Raw genomic sequence first — 18,234 nt, 5'->3', positions numbered from 1 at the left:
TTTGGGAATTTTCTCAATTCACATGAAAGGTACAGTAAGAGTGAAAAGGAAGTAGAGCTGAGAGAAACTATTTATACTCCCCCAGTGAGAAAAATTAGGGCTATGTTGGATTTTTTTCTTTTTCAAAAGATAATACCTGACTTTATTTGTCTGTTTAGAAAGAATTAATTACTTTTTGCAGATTTTCTGAGGTTGACGACTCATCATTTGGGAATTTTCTCAATTCACATGAAAGGTACAGTAAGAGTGAAAAGGAAGTAGAGCTGAGAGAAACTATTTATACTCCCCCAGTGAGAAAAATTAGGGCTATGTTGGATATTTTTTTCTTTTTCAAAAGATAATACCTGACTTTATTTGTCTGTTTAGAAAGAATTAATTACTTTTTGCAGATTCATTGACCCTCTCTGAGGGTTATTAAAGGTTAAAAGGAAAAACCAATGGGGAATCTCCCTTATCTGACATTTCTGTGGACAAAGGAAATTGCTCAGTACATAGCATTCACACCAACATGTTTTTGTGTACACTGTACTGAATTTAAAATTAAAAAAAATGATTTGTATTACATTTGACTTATGAAGAGGGTAACTTTTGTTGTAGACTTAATTATATGTATTAATATTGCTCCCTCCCAATCTAAATATAAAAGCTACTTAGGAAACTTACTTTGTTTCAAATTATAATACCTCAATCCATTTTATATTTTAATTTTACAATTTTTCAAACTATTTATATTAATTACACCTGTTAAGCAGGCTTTTGTTAAAATGTAGTTCTAATGCAAATGATTAAAGACGATATTTTAAGAAAACCAGCATATTTTTAATAAATAACTAATTTAATTTTTTTTTAATCTCTCCACAAATTAGTTATACAGCTATTTGTTAGTATAAAAAGAAAAAGAAGGGTGGGGTTGTTTTGAGTTTTACTGAACCAGGGATCCATTTTAGTGTGGTGAAAATGAAAATTTATTTCGAAACTGGCTTGGGGTTTGTATGCGCCAAGATTTGCTAGAGAACGGATTATATGGTATATTTGCTTTAAAAAAAGAGGCTTTTCTTGTGTGAAATTTCATTTACGGCTTATTCTTTTTTACAATTGTATTAAATGCCTTTAGAACAGATGCAGAATCCAAAAAAATTATTGTGAATGAATTTTTATTTTTGGTCATGAATATTTACAGATAGACTGTATCTGGGAAGATGAAAAACAGCATAATTACTTAAAAAATTTGTTTAGTAATCTTGTTTGCTCGCACACAAGAAACTGAATTGTGTTTCTTGGGGGAAGAAAATTAAAGATGCAGCATGAAAATGTATATCCAAATTAAATTCTAGATTTAGGTCCTTTAATTTACTCCTTGGATTCTATATTATATATTGTTGTTCTAGAAAAAAGATAGGTGCTTTACTTGTATCTAGTTGAGTTTTCTTTTATGCAATTCTAAATTGTTCAGATCATAATTTTATCGACGGTGATTACTTGTGCTTTTTAAAGCCAGCAAATTTAAATCTTCGTTTAATTTGACGATCCTAGAAATGTTAGTTTCTGTTTCTTTCTATTTATTTAAGATATAGCTAGATTATTCATTCTTTTAGCATTAATAAATAGGCGGGTTCCATATTTTATCAAGTTTGATAAATAATCATACTATACATAATTTATAATAATATAATTTGATAAATAAATAATATTGATTATTTATAGCTACCATATGTGGTACAAAGCATTAAAAATAAAGAATAGGGATTGTGATTGATATTGAGAAAATAGTGTTCATAGGATTAGACAAATCTATATATATGAGATTGAGAAATATCATAGGAGAAAGTGGTATTCTTCAATCTTACTTTCATAGATTTGTCTAATCCTATGTAACAAACAATTATTCATATTAAAAAAATTAATAATTTTTTTAATTACAATCCTAGTTCGTATTCTTAATTTTCAATATTTCGTGTCAAAGAAAACCATACTTCACTTCACTTGCCAGCGCCTTAGAGGGGGAGAATTGAACATACCTCACCTCTTCCTTCACGATCTTTCTTTAGCATGTAAGTGAATTTATTTCGTTGGATAGTTTTATTACACAAGCCACTCATAAGAATTTGGCTCCCCAGTTGACAAATTCTAAAATTCTAATATCGAGCCTAGTTTGGCTTTTAACAAGTTTGATGGAATCCAAAACACATGAAAGATATAGATTTGGATCCTTAATTAATACTCCTCCGGCCCTTAATATAGAACCTAATTGTTGAGTTGGTTTTGGTTCTAAATAATAAAAATATAAGACCCATTTATCATATTTATCAATTTTTTGTAAATTACCCTTATGGATACTCCTGAGCCGTAATCAAGTAGAAGAAAAAGGGGGTATCAAAAAAGATGATTATGATGATTTTAGGAAAAACGTGTCACATTTCTTATAATTAACTAACTTACCTAACTTTCTTAATCTAATCAAATTAGTTGAATGGATCTTATATTAAGGATCGGAGGAGTAGATATTAACCATTAAATTACGATCTAATAGCATTAAAAAACTAGTTACAACTTTTTTAAAGATAGAATCAATACTCCTCTATTCTTATTTACCAAAAATCAAGAAAAACCTAGCTTATACATGAAATATGAGTAAAGCTGAAAAGTTATAAAATTTTAAAATAGAATTAATGAAATTAAGATTTTTCTTCATTTTGATCTAATATGTTGAAAGTTTCTTATAAATAAGATCAAATAAGTATTTTTCAATTAAGCCTCAAGCAAGAGATCCTTAATTGAGTATTAGGATAGTTAAACAAGATCAACTAAAGGTAAAGGCACCACAAATAAGAATACTTCAAATCTCATTAGGGTGTTTGAAATACCCAAAATCACTTGAGAAAGTGCTTTCCCACAAATTAAAACAAAACTACACTCATATACTTGTTTTGTATATCATAAAATAGTTTGATTTTCACTCAAAGAGGAAGACGAAGACGAAGACGAATAGTTCTCTTCACATCTTTGTCTCAGATGCTTCTTACTTATTAGCCGCATATGGGAGAAAAAGTCGCTATTATACTCACACACATCATTCCTTTCTTTCATTAATAGTCAATCTTCAATGATTAAGTAGTATTGATTTAATAATTCACATTTCAGTTGGCCTTGGCTTCTTTTAACACCAAAGCAGTGTGGCTCATTCAACATTTAATAAAATTACGGCCACTCTCTGTATGTACGATAGACAGTGAGTTTCTTTCGTCAAATTTATGATTTATCCCAAAAAAAAAGCTCCTTTTAGCATTCATCTTGCATTACTGTAGGAATATTTTATGAAAAAAATTACTCATAGGTCTTAAATAAAAAAATTAAATATAAATCGATCTCTTGAATTTTATTTAATATTAATAGGTTTCAAAGAATTTAATATCTACAATTTTAGCTTATAAACGACACAACGGTCAACTTGTACACATGAAAATTTGATTTTATAAACATGAATTTGTATTTGGCCCAAAAACAAAAACATTAATTTGTAAAATTGACTTGCAAATAATGCAACCCTGATGGCAAATAAAAAGTTTGACTTATAAATATTAATTTTTTTTGGGAACATATTAATATCAACGAACATATTTGTATTTAATACTTTTGTCTGTGACCTATGGTTAAATTTCCCATATTTGGTCGCCATCATCGCTCTGCATTGAATAATACAGTATGAAAATTTGAATACTTGCAGTTTAACAATGTTTTCGGTCCATGTCGAAAAGAGGGGCCCAGCAAGAACGACTTGATCCAATGTTTGTTCCCGAGTGGATTCTCAACGAGCCCATTTAGAGTCTCGATCCAATAATCAAAACTCTGTCAAAGTTTCTTTCAATTGTTGTGATTTTGTCATTTATTTTTCAATTATAATCATAGCACAAATGAATGAATAATCACATCGCCATCAGAACAAAAAATAATCCTTCAGATTATTTCTCACAGTAAATTTGTCAAGAGCTGATTAAAGATATATCAACAGGCAAAACCAGCACCCATAAGAGAATCAAATTATCGAATTCAAATAAAGTGATTTTGATTTATTTCTGGATATGCATGTTCTATAATTTAATGAGCATGGCATTCGAACAGTTTGATCTGACTGAGTCAGTCAGTTTACAGGGAAGAAGAAAGAAGTTTTGAAACTAAGAGTAAATCAGTATTTCTAGCCCAAATAGCAGGCTTTCTGGGACAATAAAATCTGAGAGCTCAAAGGATTCTTACCCAAGAGATCAACAGAATTAATCTTGTGAAGCCAATGAATGACCTGCACCACATCGCTATGAGCTTCTTAAATATGGGTCATTCTTGTAACTTGAATACAAGGGAAGATCAAGGGCTCTTTCAGCAATTCTGCGATCTTCATGAATCTTAGCCACCAGGCTTTCAAGGGATGGAAAATTGGCCTATCATTCATCGTTCTTGAAGTTCAGTGAAACTATGAGAGCAGGACTAGGACAAGCAATGACAAGAAGAACATTGAAAGTACCTCAGGACGTATATAACCAACGATAACAAGCCGCAGTTCTTCGCCATAGAAATCCTCATTAAAGTCATGAAGTAACCAGGGTTCCTACATCACAAGCGCACCATAAGAAAATTCTTAGGGAAAAAGGTAAAGATAGAGGTGGTGTGTTGATCTTGATCACAATGCACTTACTATAGTCTTTTCCTTGTTGTTGAAATATAGATTCCAGCCTATGCTCATGACCATTTTGTAAACACCTCTTGTAGATAATCCAGCCCACCCAAAATAAACACCCGCAGGATGTTCCATAAGGAGATCTGAGTAGCCTTCAGTTGACAAATTAGCTGGAAAATTCAGCGTGCCAAATACTATCAGTACATTAATTAATAAAAAGAAGTTTCAAGATAGTTTAATCCAAATGCTTCAGGGGGCAAATGAAAAAAAATCATGGTCTCAACAAGCACCCACAAAATAGAAGGGCTACAAGCATAAAACCTCTCAGGAGGATAGATTTAGTCGACAGTGTGCTTTTCCACTTGCTTTGTGTTGTAACATCATATTACACAATAGGCAACATGCATTGCTCCATTTCAATCCAGATATCCTAAGAAGACACGGACACCTCTAGAACAGAAAATTTTAAAGTGTTTTACACACCTGTAGGGATCCCCAGTACTTTTGAGCCACGACCAAATCCCTTGATAACAGGACCACCAATACGCCCAGGATCTATTGGCAAAGTACCCTCCACCCCTGCAAAAATTCAGAATACTAGCTCAAAAATGTGAATGACATATGGGGGGAAAAAAGGATTTTGGGAGGAGGGGGAAGGACAAAATGATCTTTCACATCCCAAATGTTATTGACAATTTCAACTGAACACCAAAAACTCTGATGTCTTCCTGAATCCTAATAAAATCCAATGTCGGAGGCAAGTACGGCTTGGAAGGGTGCAAGGGAAGAGGATGATGGCTCTTTCAATCTACAGGTTGTATGATGACTTTTGTAAGAAGATGAAGAGGTCAAACCTCTAGATAAGAAAGGTACTTGTCCCAAGAGGTAGAAGGCACCAAGAAAAGACAGGACAAAAGAAAGATAATACATATAAAAAGGACATTGTAAGGCCTTCGGATCTTACAATCTTCGAATGGAGGCAGACCCCACTTCTCAAGGTGTAAATCAAGCAGCGAATTGATCACCTCATCTGCAGCAGTGTAGAGATGGGACTGTTTAGGAAGTGATGGTACAGCAATTACTTCCATTCCAGCCGCTTTACCTGCAGTAACACCAGGTCTGGAGTAGCCAAATATAGAGGCACTTAGAAAAATATTGAAGAATAAAAACAATCCCTATAGAAACAACTTGGTATGAAATTCCTTTATGAAACTCTTGGCCAAAAAAAATCAAGCTCTCTTGAATAATCCCAGAGCAAAAGCCTAAAATGCGTAAAACACAACAACCACAATAGATCATATTAGAAAAGTTTCACCCAAAACATAATCAGAATTGAACAATTAAAATAAGCATGTCTATCATATTAACAGCAAAGATACACCACAGATAGTGCTGGAATAATTCTTCACAACAGGCTAAGCGTTCAACACAGGCACAGTCCTAGTTTCATATCCAGCACTTTACCTTATTGATTTGAAGACAGAAAATACATACATCTATCTATAGAGGGTTGGCCACAGAAAATAGCCACTGAAGACAAACAACCAAAAAAGAAGGAAAATAAATGAGAACTAAAGCAAAAGAGAAAATCATAATAAATAATAGCACACAGTAATTCAGGTTGACCAATTTTCCCCTGTTGAAATTATGAAAAACTCTAATAAGCAAACCAGAATACAATGTCTCTCAATATTCTATCACAAGCCCAAAATTTTATTGCACCCAGGTTTACAGTTTTCCCCTTTCTACCCCTCCAACCAAAAAAAAGAAAAAGAAAAAGAAAAAAAGCTATGCGAGTAAGAAATCAGAAACCACAAAAAAAAAAAAAACATTATTTGTCAGTCATGTCCTTTTGGCTGGCCAAGCCATCAACACAGAAGCATCCCTCAGCCAATAGGAGATTTATTTGACAGTCAAACATCTCACCTAAGCAGATCATCAACTTAAAGTCGTAATGACTAGGCTACAAATCCCAACCAAAACTACTGGGGGCAAGAGATTCTACCATAGTACTCCTCCGATCTTTAATTATAAGGAAGTTAAGTAAGTTAGTTAATTATAAGAAATATGACATGTTTTTTTTAAAATACCATAATCATCTTTCTTGATATCTTTCCTCTTTTACTTACTTGATTATGATTGAGAGAATATCTATAGGGGTAATTTAAAAAAAATTGATAAATATGAGAAATAGGTCTTATATTTAAAAACAAAGTTAACTTATCAATTAGGTCCTATATTAAGGACCGGAAGAGTAGTTTTTATTCCGGGGAGTGGGAGGATGGGACAAGTAAAGGTAATTTATATTATCAATATATTTTTCTTTCTTTTTTTTAATTTTGTTATTATTATTATTATTATTATTATGGTATGGACAACTGTCTTTAAACTCCTGGGAAGTGTAACTAAAATTTAAAAAATAATAATAATAATAATAATAAAACTATTCCAATCGAAAATGTACCTCTAAAAAAGGAGAGGAAGCAACAACAGGAAATCATTTGTGAAAATTAGTAGCAGGAAAAAAACCAAGGATAAAGCAACTTACAGAGAGTCCTCAATGACAAGACAGCTGGAATGCTCAACATTTAACCTCTTAGCAGCTTCAAGAAATCTGACACAATTAAGCATAACATTTGAGAGTTTATAAGAAAAATAATATGAGACAAATAATCCTCAATCTAATACACGAGAACAAAAAAGACTTCATTGTATCTCACATTTCAGGAGAAGGTTTCCCAGTTCTGACTTCATCTCCACCAAGTATAACAGAGAAAGAATTTTTCCATCCTACATGTAAACAAAGGAAAAATGATCATGAATACCCCCTCCCAAAAAAAAAAAAAATAGCACAATAAGATGAAGGATTTTAAATACAAATCAACCATCATGGTAAGATATTTTGGCTTCTATGCTTTCCCTTGGAGAGTTTGATGCCAAGGCCATTGGAACCCCATGATTCCTCAAATGTTTAATCAGCCGATTGGCACCAGGAAGTGCTTTGATGTTGCACCACACCTAAAATAAGAATAAAGAATGTTAGAATCGAAGAATTGATTGCAACAGATTTCCTAGCCGTTAGAATCTTATCACTAATTATATGCTCTTTCCTTAGTAACCTAGAATCATGGGATTAAATATAGATTATTACCCATTATTACCCATATTATTTCCATTTATATGATCAGATTTCATGCCCTCTGTAAGAAATCTGATCCCTATTTATGTAATATAGCAATCAGTGGAATAAGATACAGAAATATTCAGTTCTTTCCGATAAAGAAACTTGAAAGAAAAGGCACCTAATAGTGGGAAAACAAGTTTATCATTCATGTAAATGGATCTAGGGGCTAAACCACATCTTACATCTAGAAGCTATTGACAAAGAGCATAGCCCTTGAAAGCCTCTTTAATAGAAAACCACCAACTTTTATTATTATTATTTTAAAAAAAAGACTAATATAATTGATGTAATGGTCATAAAACTGGCAAATTCAAGCCTAAAAACATCTGCACCGAAAATTAAGTATATTTTTTGCACGGTATTTTTCCATTTTAGCTCAAGGTCAAGCTCCAGTTTAAGATACAGTAATTTTCACAGCAACAACATCAGAAGCTAAAAAAGGGCAAATTATAAACAAAGAGAAGAAAAGAATTTTAATGAAAACAAAGGTACAGCAGCATTACTTGAATCATACATAATGAAGTTTCGGAAGATATCCTAGCTTGTTCCAAAACATTTTCTTAGCTTGTCTAGATTTGCAAAAAATAAAATAAAATAAAATAAAATAAATAACCCTGGACAGGAGGGGCCAGTTACACCCACATATCGAACTGTTCCTAGGTGCAGAGAGTTAACTAATGAGAAAAATAATGGTATAAATCATCTGAACTGGGCTCTTTAGTGTATAGTTGTGAAAAAAAGGTCGCAAACTAAAGCACGTGAGATGGAAGAAAGGCTAGGCAAGATTGAACAGCAACTTGCAAAGCTGGATACAGCACATGCCACTTATTTGAAGAAGTTTGTAAACGGTAACTGGCAGCATCAAGCACCAAAAATTGGAAATACAAATTACATAATAATACCATATCTTTGGCCCATGAATGAAATGCACAGAAACAGTGGAATAACAGCTACATACTGATCAGAAAAAATTGGTGAAATTCCACAGAGAAATTCACTAGTTGAGCAAGGAAGACCATAATCTTCCACTATTGCGGCAGCCGCTTCAAATGGTGTCTTTCCTACTATCTTATGAGCTTCTCTTCCATCCCATTGCTTTCCATATTTACCTAGGAAAGCTTTTAAGACGTTGCCTACGATGCCATCTGTCATCATCAATCAATAATGAACTTGTGTTATTTAACAAGTGACAGAACACCAACAAGAAAAAAGCATCAATTTACTTGATTCTATGCCAACATCACTCGTGTAAAGAAACATGTAATCAACATAAGTCCTTATGAATTGTATGCTATGCCTCAATGTAAAGAATAGGACTTGATACTTTCTGCGAAATAAATTGTTTTAAGAACTTTAAATCAATAATTGCTTTGGGAGGAAGAAACCAGTAAACTGAAAGGATACCGCTTCAACACCCCTCCCTAAATGAAAAATAGGAAGAGGAAGAAGCTACCAAATCCAAGCATTGATCGCACAATGTAAGAATAATACAAGGACGTATATACAATTAAAATTAATAAGCAGTGATTGACCTGTGTTAAGCAAAGTGCCATCCAAATCAAGAATAACACCTCTTATTAATTTCTTCAAAGGCTCGGTCATAGACAATTTCTCAGCCATAAGACTATCTACTGCTGAGAGACAATGCTCCTATTGGAGGATCCTGAAACAGAAAAGAATCTAGATTAGTCAATGACAGTAGTATAACGAAACTTCTAAATTCCATACACAGGCCAATACTTCATATACAGGAAATTAGCCCACTTCACCGCGAACGAAAATTATCTTTCAAGCAGTCACATAATTATCCTTCACAATTCCATCATAAAAGCTGCACTAACAGAACCATATACATGTATAGTTTGTAAAACAAAGGGGGGGGGAGGGAGGGCAAAACAAAAAATGTAGACTAGTTTACCATGAGTGATAATCATGCATCTAAGTTCACACTGGTTAATAGGATTGCAATACAATCAGGGGAAGAAAGAATAGCCATGTTATCAAACAGGAGTTCCAACCCACAGTAAAAAAGCTATATGATGATTGCAGAACAGAAATTCTATACACTGCACAACAATGTTGCAAGTACCCTACGTCCTATAATCACTCAGATAGACGACGACACCAAAACAATTCAAAACATTGGTTGGTTGCAAATAAAACCGAGCATAGACAGAACTACTGACTTAAACGTCGAAATTGGCGAAGAAACACAGAAGTATGGTCCCGAAGCAACAAACATCATTAAGATTGAAAGCACGCACTGAAGGACCAGCAGGAAGTGCTAGAGGCAAGATTCCTATCAATCACGAGATTCCAATGCTGCGCGGTTTGTATTGAATTATGACCGACACAGAATATCACCTACCAGTAACACCCTTTCTGGTTGAGAGAGAGAGCCCTGAATGTGCAGCATATTCCATGGACGCTTCCGGATTCGTTGCCTGGAGGAATAAACAACCTCGATTTGGTTTCTTCTAATCACCTGCGACCAGCTGAAGTCAATCACAACCGTCCATCAAATACCATTTATTTGCCGGCGGCAGTTGGTTTCTCGTTCGTTGGTGTCTTTCCGAGTCAGAAGCACTCCAGCGGAGAAAATCCCCTTCGCCTTTTTATAAAAGGCCAAAAGCATGCACTACCCCTCAATTTTTTTTTAAAAGAAAAATAACATTAAAAAAATTAGAAATTACAATATTTTAATTCAGGTATTTAAGAGTTCAAAATTTGAGAAGAAGTGGTGTCTGATTTGATATTTTGTAAATATAGTCAAATAATTAAAATACCCTAATATCATTTTTTTTAAAAAAGCTATTAAATTTGTTATTGTCAATACATTTTTAGTAATTAATTGTTTAACACTTGTCATTTTTAGTTCACAATTTATTAGTAGATAACTTATCATTACCAATACATGTCTTGTCATTTGCTGTTCCATATATTTTATTACTAGTTTATAACTTGTTAATAAACATTTCGATACTAGAATATTTTTGTCATTTAACTATATTTGCAAAATATTCTATCGGGCATCACTTTCTTTCTTGAGATTTTGAAGTCTCAGATGCCTGAATTAGAATATTGCAATTGGAATTTTTAACTTCTTTTTATGTTTTTTTCCTTCTTTTTTTTAATTGGTTGCGTATGACTTCAAGTTCTAATTTTAAAAATTTTTATCATTTAAAAATACCAAACACCAGAATTGCTGATTCTTTCAAATAATGGTATGAGTGTATTAATTATTTATTTCATAAACAATTCTGTGTTGATTACATTCTAACGTAATTATAAGTTTTATAATCCTTTGTAATAAATATTAATTGTTTTATGTCCTCCAGGGTAACTAAACATAAAACCCCCTTATTTAACTGATTGATAAAAGCTGCCACATCACATTAAATAAATAAACATTAGGCAATTTGAAATGGATTTTCGTTCACTCAATTTATAATTTTATACTATTAATTGAAAATAAAATATTTACAGTAAAAAAATTATTTTATTGCTTTTTATAATAAATTATATGTTTATACATGAATATAAAATATTATATAATTCCCTATATTCAACAAAAACTTGATAAACATTTACAAAATGAAATCGAAAACCCTTTAGTATAAATAAATCAATTACAAATTAAAAACATTTAAAACTGAATAAATATAGAATTTTAACGGGACGTGAAAGCATAATTTATTATCCTTTTGTTTTGTTTTGCACCAAAAGCAAAAAAAAAAAAAAACTCCTTTCGATTATTATTAAAAAAAAGGGTTGAAAGAACAGCATTTTTCCTTGTGATAATTGCGGACCCATGACCAGACGTTCCGAACCAAAAATTACCCAATCCATTTTTTTTTTTACAAATTCAGGAAAAAAATGAATAGAGAAAAATATGTTAAAACATTTAATGGCAAGATTTACGTCCAATGCCGGTTTGATTCGTTATATCTATCCTATCATGGAAATTATTATCCTCGTGAAAAATAATACCCAACGCCCAAACTCGCAACATGATCAAATTATTATCCTCCATTTTGGCATGATCTAAAATGAAAGTAATATAATAAGAGCTAAGGGCACCAAAAAGACTGGCTAAAAAAAGACTACTGTGACTACAAGCTGTTAATAAAATGATAAGCAGTCTTGACCCCTTAAAAAAAAAAACACACACAAATTCAAATCTTAAAAAACACACTTATTGAAAGAACTTTATCGTTTTCGGCTCAACAAATGAGCCTCAAGCCAAGATAACTTAAACCTTTGAATTATACCAAAATTATATTGAAAAAACAAATAATAAAAGACGGCTATTGTGGCGATTGCAAACAATCTACTGTCAAACACCCATCAATCCAATCTATGGCCTAAAAGAACCCCCCACAGAACACACGTGCGCACGCGCAGATAAACAACCCATATAAACAACCCATCACATCAGTACATTGTAAGATTAATAACTCAAAATAGCCCAACAGTGAAGACGGCTTGAATTCCCCCCGAAAGAATAAAAGAAAGAAAAGAAAAGTGTCTTGAACGGAGGCCAATAGAGGTACCACTCAAACACAAATCCTCGTTGTCATCATCGTCAGGGATTATAAATCTTCGGTGTCCTGAGGAGGATACTGCAAGTGGCAGAAATGGATGGAAAGAGAAGCCATTCACCGTGTCTACAAAAGAAACAATCAGAAAAGCTCGTTAAGTTGGAAAATAGTACAGTAAGCCCCTGCTTTCAACCAGCTATAAAGTAGTCAAGTAGATATTTAACACGCTAACAAAGTTGTATATACGAATTAGTGCAGGAACAACAATAGAAGCTGTCGTGCAAATTTACACTTTTTTTTTGGGGGGGGGGGTTTGGGGATGCTCAATAAAATTAGGATGAAAGGTGTCAGCAAAAAAGTCATGAGACTAAAGCACTGTTACGATCTATATTTTTCACAGGAACATTCATTTAATTGGCAAAATCTTGAATGCCATAGTTCATTGTATGTCCACTATTTTACTAGACTGTAAAAATGAGAGATTCACAAATTGAGCATAACAAGGGAGAGCAACATGGGGATCAGAATTGAAAATGGGGATAGCATCAAAACTGAGCTACGCTGAGAGATTAAACGGACAGGCAATCAAGATGGTTTTGGAGATAGGATTGCATAACCATGAGGGAGAAATGTTATGCAATTAGTTAACGGAGATTCTTTGTTATTCCTTTGGCTGTTAATTCCGAGGAGTGAAGAGGTGAGCAGAGAAAACAATATAAAGATGGATCATTGCACAAGCAACAAGTTTGAGATCAAAGCCATTTGAGAAGACACAAAAGCTTACAGCCACTAGCATTCTTTAAGGATACAAGATTTCAGTACCTGATGCAGCTTGGAAACATGAAACCCATTGCCCAGTTTGAAGATCATAGATATGAACTAAGCCATTCTGACACCAAAACATGCAAAAATTATTTAGAACACCAAAACGGATTTCAAGGCAAAATTGTTGCTACATAATAGGAACAATTAACATGCTTTACCCTGACCACCTGTACCTAGATGCCGTCCAGAAGGCTCAATATCAAACAGTATCCGCTGATTGGTGTTTTCTGATGATCTTATAACCTAGTAACAAGGTCCATACATGCAGCCATCTCAGATTTCAACAGGTATTATAACAAAATAAATGAAAAATCTTAAACAAAAACACTATAATGTCAAGGAAAACCAATGCAGTTTAATAATTAATTTTTGGTTATCATGAGATACCAAACAAGCATATGTTCCCTGTTTAAAAAATACAGTCTAGATTGTGGTTGAATTTCATCAAGAAGTTTGGCATAACTTTCCTACATTCCCAATGATTCCGCATGTGATCGTGTACACTTGATAATCCCATACATATACCTCATAATTTTCTTGCATTCATATAAAACATACATACATATGCCACATTAAGTGTAGTTAGAGAATAGTACTTGTAGACACAATCAACGGTTTTGCGCACATCCCAGCAGAGTATATAAGGGTCCTTCAAGAAATGAGTGTTAGAAATAAGCCAATAGGATATAAGAAGCTAGAAAATGCTGACATAGAAAAAGCTATATTTGTCAGAGAATGTATGGTCAGAGGACCAATTATCTGTAACAAGAATACGATCTGCATAGTTGAAAAGAATTTTAGGCTGTGAGAGTTTGCAAATGGAAGTCGAAGCAAATGGCAATCAAATATAAACGACAATCAAAATTCAAATTTTGCAAATCAGGATAACATCTATAATCCATGCAAGTAATAATAAGAAACTATGTATTCATTTTCCACCTTCAAAAGCACTATCTTTAGCACCATGATTACAGATCGCATTTCTTTATTTCACCATCTTTAATTTTAAGCAGCAGCAAAGATTTCTCAAATTGAAATGGCATCTAAGACTCTACGATTGAAGATTATGAAAGGATTCAAGTGTTAAACTTGTATAATAATTTTATGCCGAATCAATATCCCATCATCCTACCAAGCACAGAAGTTTTATACTTCTCTATATTCACAAGCGAAACTAGCAGCCTCATAAATCAAAGAAATATTGGTAAGAGAGGTGAAACAAAATATATAATCTTGACAATATTGTTTAAAGATTTTCTTGAGATTATATTTGTGGTTCACTGTCTAAATATTTAAGATCAAACCCAAGGTAGGTACATCCCTACTTTACCTCAAATACCAAGGAACGTACAACGTAATGCACCACAAGAAAGAATTGAAAAGCAGAGCTTTGCCGTTGGAAAATAAAAGTCCCCGCTTTCTCCATCATATTTACTTAAGGAAATGCTAACTTACGAGAAAATACTTTCCTTGTTTATCCATAATGGAGGTATGAATTCAGACAACAATCAGCAAAAAAATAAAGCAAGTGTATTCGATGCTTTCACTCTATATTATATCTGGTGATGATTGGAATTCACTTTTTAAGGTTTAGTCATAAGCTCACGGTAACAGGATTGTTCTCAGAGCAATTAACTCTAAGAAGCACATTAACAAACATTCCAAGGATTATTTCTTCCGTAGCATTTTATTATCCTTAGTCTAGATAAAGTGAAAAAAGCAAAATAATTAAACATTACCTTCCGGCCTCCAGTGTATAAATAGTTTCCATCTCTGGCGAACTGGACCTGAATGAGGGGCAAGCTTTTGCTTACAATGTGATAATATCAAGAGAACCAGTCATTGACAAGGAATCTTGACTTACATGAGTAATCCCACCTTCTTGCCCATGCAAAACGTACAAGAGTTCCATGTTATCTTCCCTGTATATGGCAGTACTTTGATTGTATGAACCCATAGCTAGCATCCCCATATGAGATGGAGAGAAAGCCATCGCAGATATAATGCCTGAGTTAATGAAAATGGATTATAACTAATATTTTTAGCATTTCACCAGAAAATTTGTCCCAAATAATTGCCAAAAAATACACCAGTAGCTACAATTAGAAAACTTACCCATTTGGCCTTCTTTGTTATCTTTCACTGTAGAATGCAAATCAAAATCCCTGCCAGGGCGATGTAAATCAAACACCCTAATACATTTGTTGTATCCAGCAAATATCCTGCATGATGAAGCAAGAGCAATAGCTTTTAGTTCATCTAAGGACTACGATGCAAGCATTCATCTATCTACCAAGTCTGGGTATACACCAACAGGTGTGTGTGTGTGTGTGTGTGTGTACATAGATAGAGAGAGAGAGAGAGAGAGAGGAGAGAGAGAGAGAGAGAGAGAGACCAAATATTGTATGAAACTGGAAATTAAGACGACAAATCATAATTACAGGACAATTTTAAATGGAAAAATCCATGATGTTAATATTGTCATCTCAGTGGAGTAAGGCATGTATCTTTTGTTAACAGCATTGGTTTAAACTTTTAATTTTCTACGGAGGTTCATGAAAAGACTGATAAGCAAAAGAAATTACATATGTAATGACTCCGTAAAAACTATTGATCCTTGAAAAGAAATATCTTGCATGAAAAGACTGATAAGAAAAAGAAATTACATATGTAATGACTCCGTAAAAACTATTGATCCTTGAAAAGAAATATCTTGCATACTTAGTCCCAGCAGGGTTAAATGCAATCGAAAAGGCAGCAATGATTTCGTCCATAGCATCATAGGCTCTGTATGTGCAACGTAACTGCAAGTTTCAGTGAAAGCAGCAGTCAGAAAATATAATATCCATGACAATACAAAAACCAGTGTGGCTTCAATTGTGCTTGTCACATCAGTGAGGCCCTCTATTTTAAAATTAGTGAGTTAAATGGTAAAACTTCAATGTTCAACACTTGTTGAACACTTTCTAGATAGACATGATTCAAGCTGCTTGTTTGATTTTGTTGAGTGTTTAATTTTCTACGGAGGTTCATGAAAAGACTGATAAGCAAAAGAAATTACATATGTAATGACTCCGTAAAAACTATTGATCCTTGAAAAGAAATATCTTGCATGAAAAGACTGATAAGAAAAAGAAATTACATATGTAATGACTCCGTAAAAACTATTGATCCTTGAAAAGAAATATCTTGCATACTTAGTCCCAGCAGGGTTAAATGCAATCGAAAAGGCAGCAATGATTTCGTCCATAGCATCATAGGCTCTGTATGTGCAACGTAACTGCAAGTTTCAGTGAAAGCAGCAGTCAGAAAATATAATATCCATGACAATACAAAAACCAGTGTGGCTTCAATTGTGCTTGTCACATCAGTGAGGCCCTCTATTTTAAAATTAGTGAGTTAAATGGTAAAACTTCAATGTTCAACACTTGTTGAACACTTTCTAGATAGACATGATTCAAGCTGCTTGTTTGATTTTGTTGAGTGTCCTTGTGTATGCACATTTTTCACATGGTACGTTTGTGTGCAGTAACACAACATGATCATAAATTAACTGGCACATTACAAGACTCCTATCCTATTGAATAGATAATGATTTAAAATGACTCCCATCAGTGAGTATACCGGATAGCCTCTGTACTACACAGCAGAACATATTTTACAACAAAGGAAGGGAGGGGGGCAAAAAAAAAAAAAACAACAACAATGTCAACAAATGAATGGTTGGATGGAGTGCTGCACACAGAAGAGCAGAATATCCAAGTCCATCACAATAGTACCTGGCCTAAACTAGCATCCCATAGATGTATTGGATGGTCTCGGGTGGTAGTTGCAAAAACATTGGTCACCGGATCTGCAACATAACCAAACTTACTAGATATGTCAGTTGAAGATTGGAGAATGAATTTTAGTGTCCAGTAGAAACTGAAGTATACATATTCTCACGTTAAGAACATTCTATTGAAGCACCTGAGGCAGACATGTAGGGGTACCAACAATAATCATACACAGACTCTCCTTCAACCATGACTAGATTTGCAGCAAATGAATCTGCAGGCAAACAGTAATCATAACACAGTGTAATGCTCTTCAAAATTTAGAAGTTTAGTCAAATTTGAAATTGAAACTTTTAGGAGGGTTTACCATCTTCTGTAGCTACAGAATAAGGATCAGGAGGATTCCGCTTTCATTTTTCTGGTCTGTAAGAATACATACTACGTCATTACATGGTAATATGCTGATATTGAAACATACAGATACTAGGAATAATAAATAAATGCAATTGAAAAGGCGAAACACTCGAATCAAAGAATCCAAGCATTAAATGCTACAATCAATAAAAGCATCTGAACCATGTCATGACGAGGGGTTGACAGCAATATCAAACATCTGCACTCGTTACATTTCAATTTTCTTCAATATAAAACACACGAGCATAGTAGCATCTCATTGCATCCACTCTTACTTGGCAAAAAATAAAATTTGCATCCACTTTTACAAGCTAAATATCAAATTAAAAATGTGAAAAAGACGGAGCAGTTAAGCAGGCTTACAGTGTGAAAAGTCGGAGAGTATTATCGTCGGAACTCGTAAGAAAGGATGAACCATCAGGTGACTGAGAGCAAAAGGAAAAAGTAAAACAACAAAGCTCGCTTGCTTTTGCTCATGCAACAAATGGCGATAGCAAAGAGCGAGGGAACGTAAGAATGTGGTACCATTTAACGCCCTTGAGAAAATTGTTAGGGTTTGTAGGAGTCGCGAACTGTTGATGAAAATGGTAAATCCGCTGCGGAGGGACATTGAAGTTAAGCACAGGCCAGGAGTATTCTTGCCTGCTAGCTTCGGTACCTTCGTCGGCCAAACCGTGGTGAAGGTTCTCTTCTTCCATCATATCTCTCTCCTGCAAGAGCCGAAACGCCGATGCACAGACGAGTCTCGACTCCAACAGTGAACACTCAGTATGGCCGCCACGGTTCCCCGCTCAGCTTCCTTCTGGAACCCCGTCTAGCTGCGGC

At 33.9% G+C, this 18,234-nt stretch overlaps 2 protein-coding genes across 4 annotated transcripts; both read right to left on the bottom strand.

Moving 5' to 3' along the window:
* Positions 1–4,029: 4,029 nt before the first annotated feature.
* LOC114744719 (bifunctional riboflavin kinase/FMN phosphatase) lies at positions 4,030–10,405 on the bottom strand. Of its 3 annotated transcripts, none has more exons than XM_028932891.1 (11): positions 10,222–10,405; positions 9,386–9,516; positions 8,812–8,998; positions 7,555–7,685; positions 7,390–7,459; positions 7,218–7,283; positions 5,634–5,788; positions 5,153–5,248; positions 4,688–4,839; positions 4,517–4,600; positions 4,030–4,433 (listed from the first exon to the last, which is right to left on the bottom strand). In XM_028932891.1, exons 2-11 carry the CDS (start codon positions 9,471–9,473, stop codon positions 4,308–4,310), a joined length of 1,155 nt encoding a protein of 384 aa, XP_028788724.1. In that variant the 5' UTR covers positions 9,474–9,516; positions 10,222–10,405; the 3' UTR covers positions 4,030–4,307. The 3 variants fall into 3 exon arrangements, with proteins under 3 accessions (XP_028788724.1, XP_028788721.1, XP_028788722.1); XM_028932888.1 differs by having other exon boundaries at positions 10,040–10,404; XM_028932889.1 differs by having other exon boundaries at positions 10,118–10,404.
* A 1,906-nt stretch (positions 10,406–12,311) lies between these two features.
* On the bottom strand, positions 12,312–18,234 carry LOC114744728 (telomerase Cajal body protein 1). Its single transcript, XM_028932898.1, has 14 exons — positions 17,935–18,234; positions 17,773–17,835; positions 17,572–17,608; positions 17,363–17,402; positions 17,189–17,269; positions 16,999–17,072; positions 16,417–16,499; positions 15,335–15,441; positions 15,084–15,226; positions 14,959–15,006; positions 13,791–13,868; positions 13,379–13,462; positions 13,217–13,283; positions 12,312–12,520 (listed from the first exon to the last, which is right to left on the bottom strand). Exons 1-14 carry the CDS (start codon positions 18,108–18,110, stop codon positions 12,312–12,314), a joined length of 1,290 nt encoding a protein of 429 aa, XP_028788731.1. The 5' UTR covers positions 18,111–18,234.

The sequence above is a fragment of the Neltuma alba genome, unplaced genomic scaffold, assembly GCF_004799145.2.
Source record: "Neltuma alba isolate B1F8T4 unplaced genomic scaffold, ASM479914v2 tig00004432_pilon, whole genome shotgun sequence".
NCBI lineage: Eukaryota > Viridiplantae > Streptophyta > Magnoliopsida > Fabales > Fabaceae > Neltuma > Neltuma alba.
This window is presented reverse-complemented; position numbering and strand designations above follow the sequence as displayed.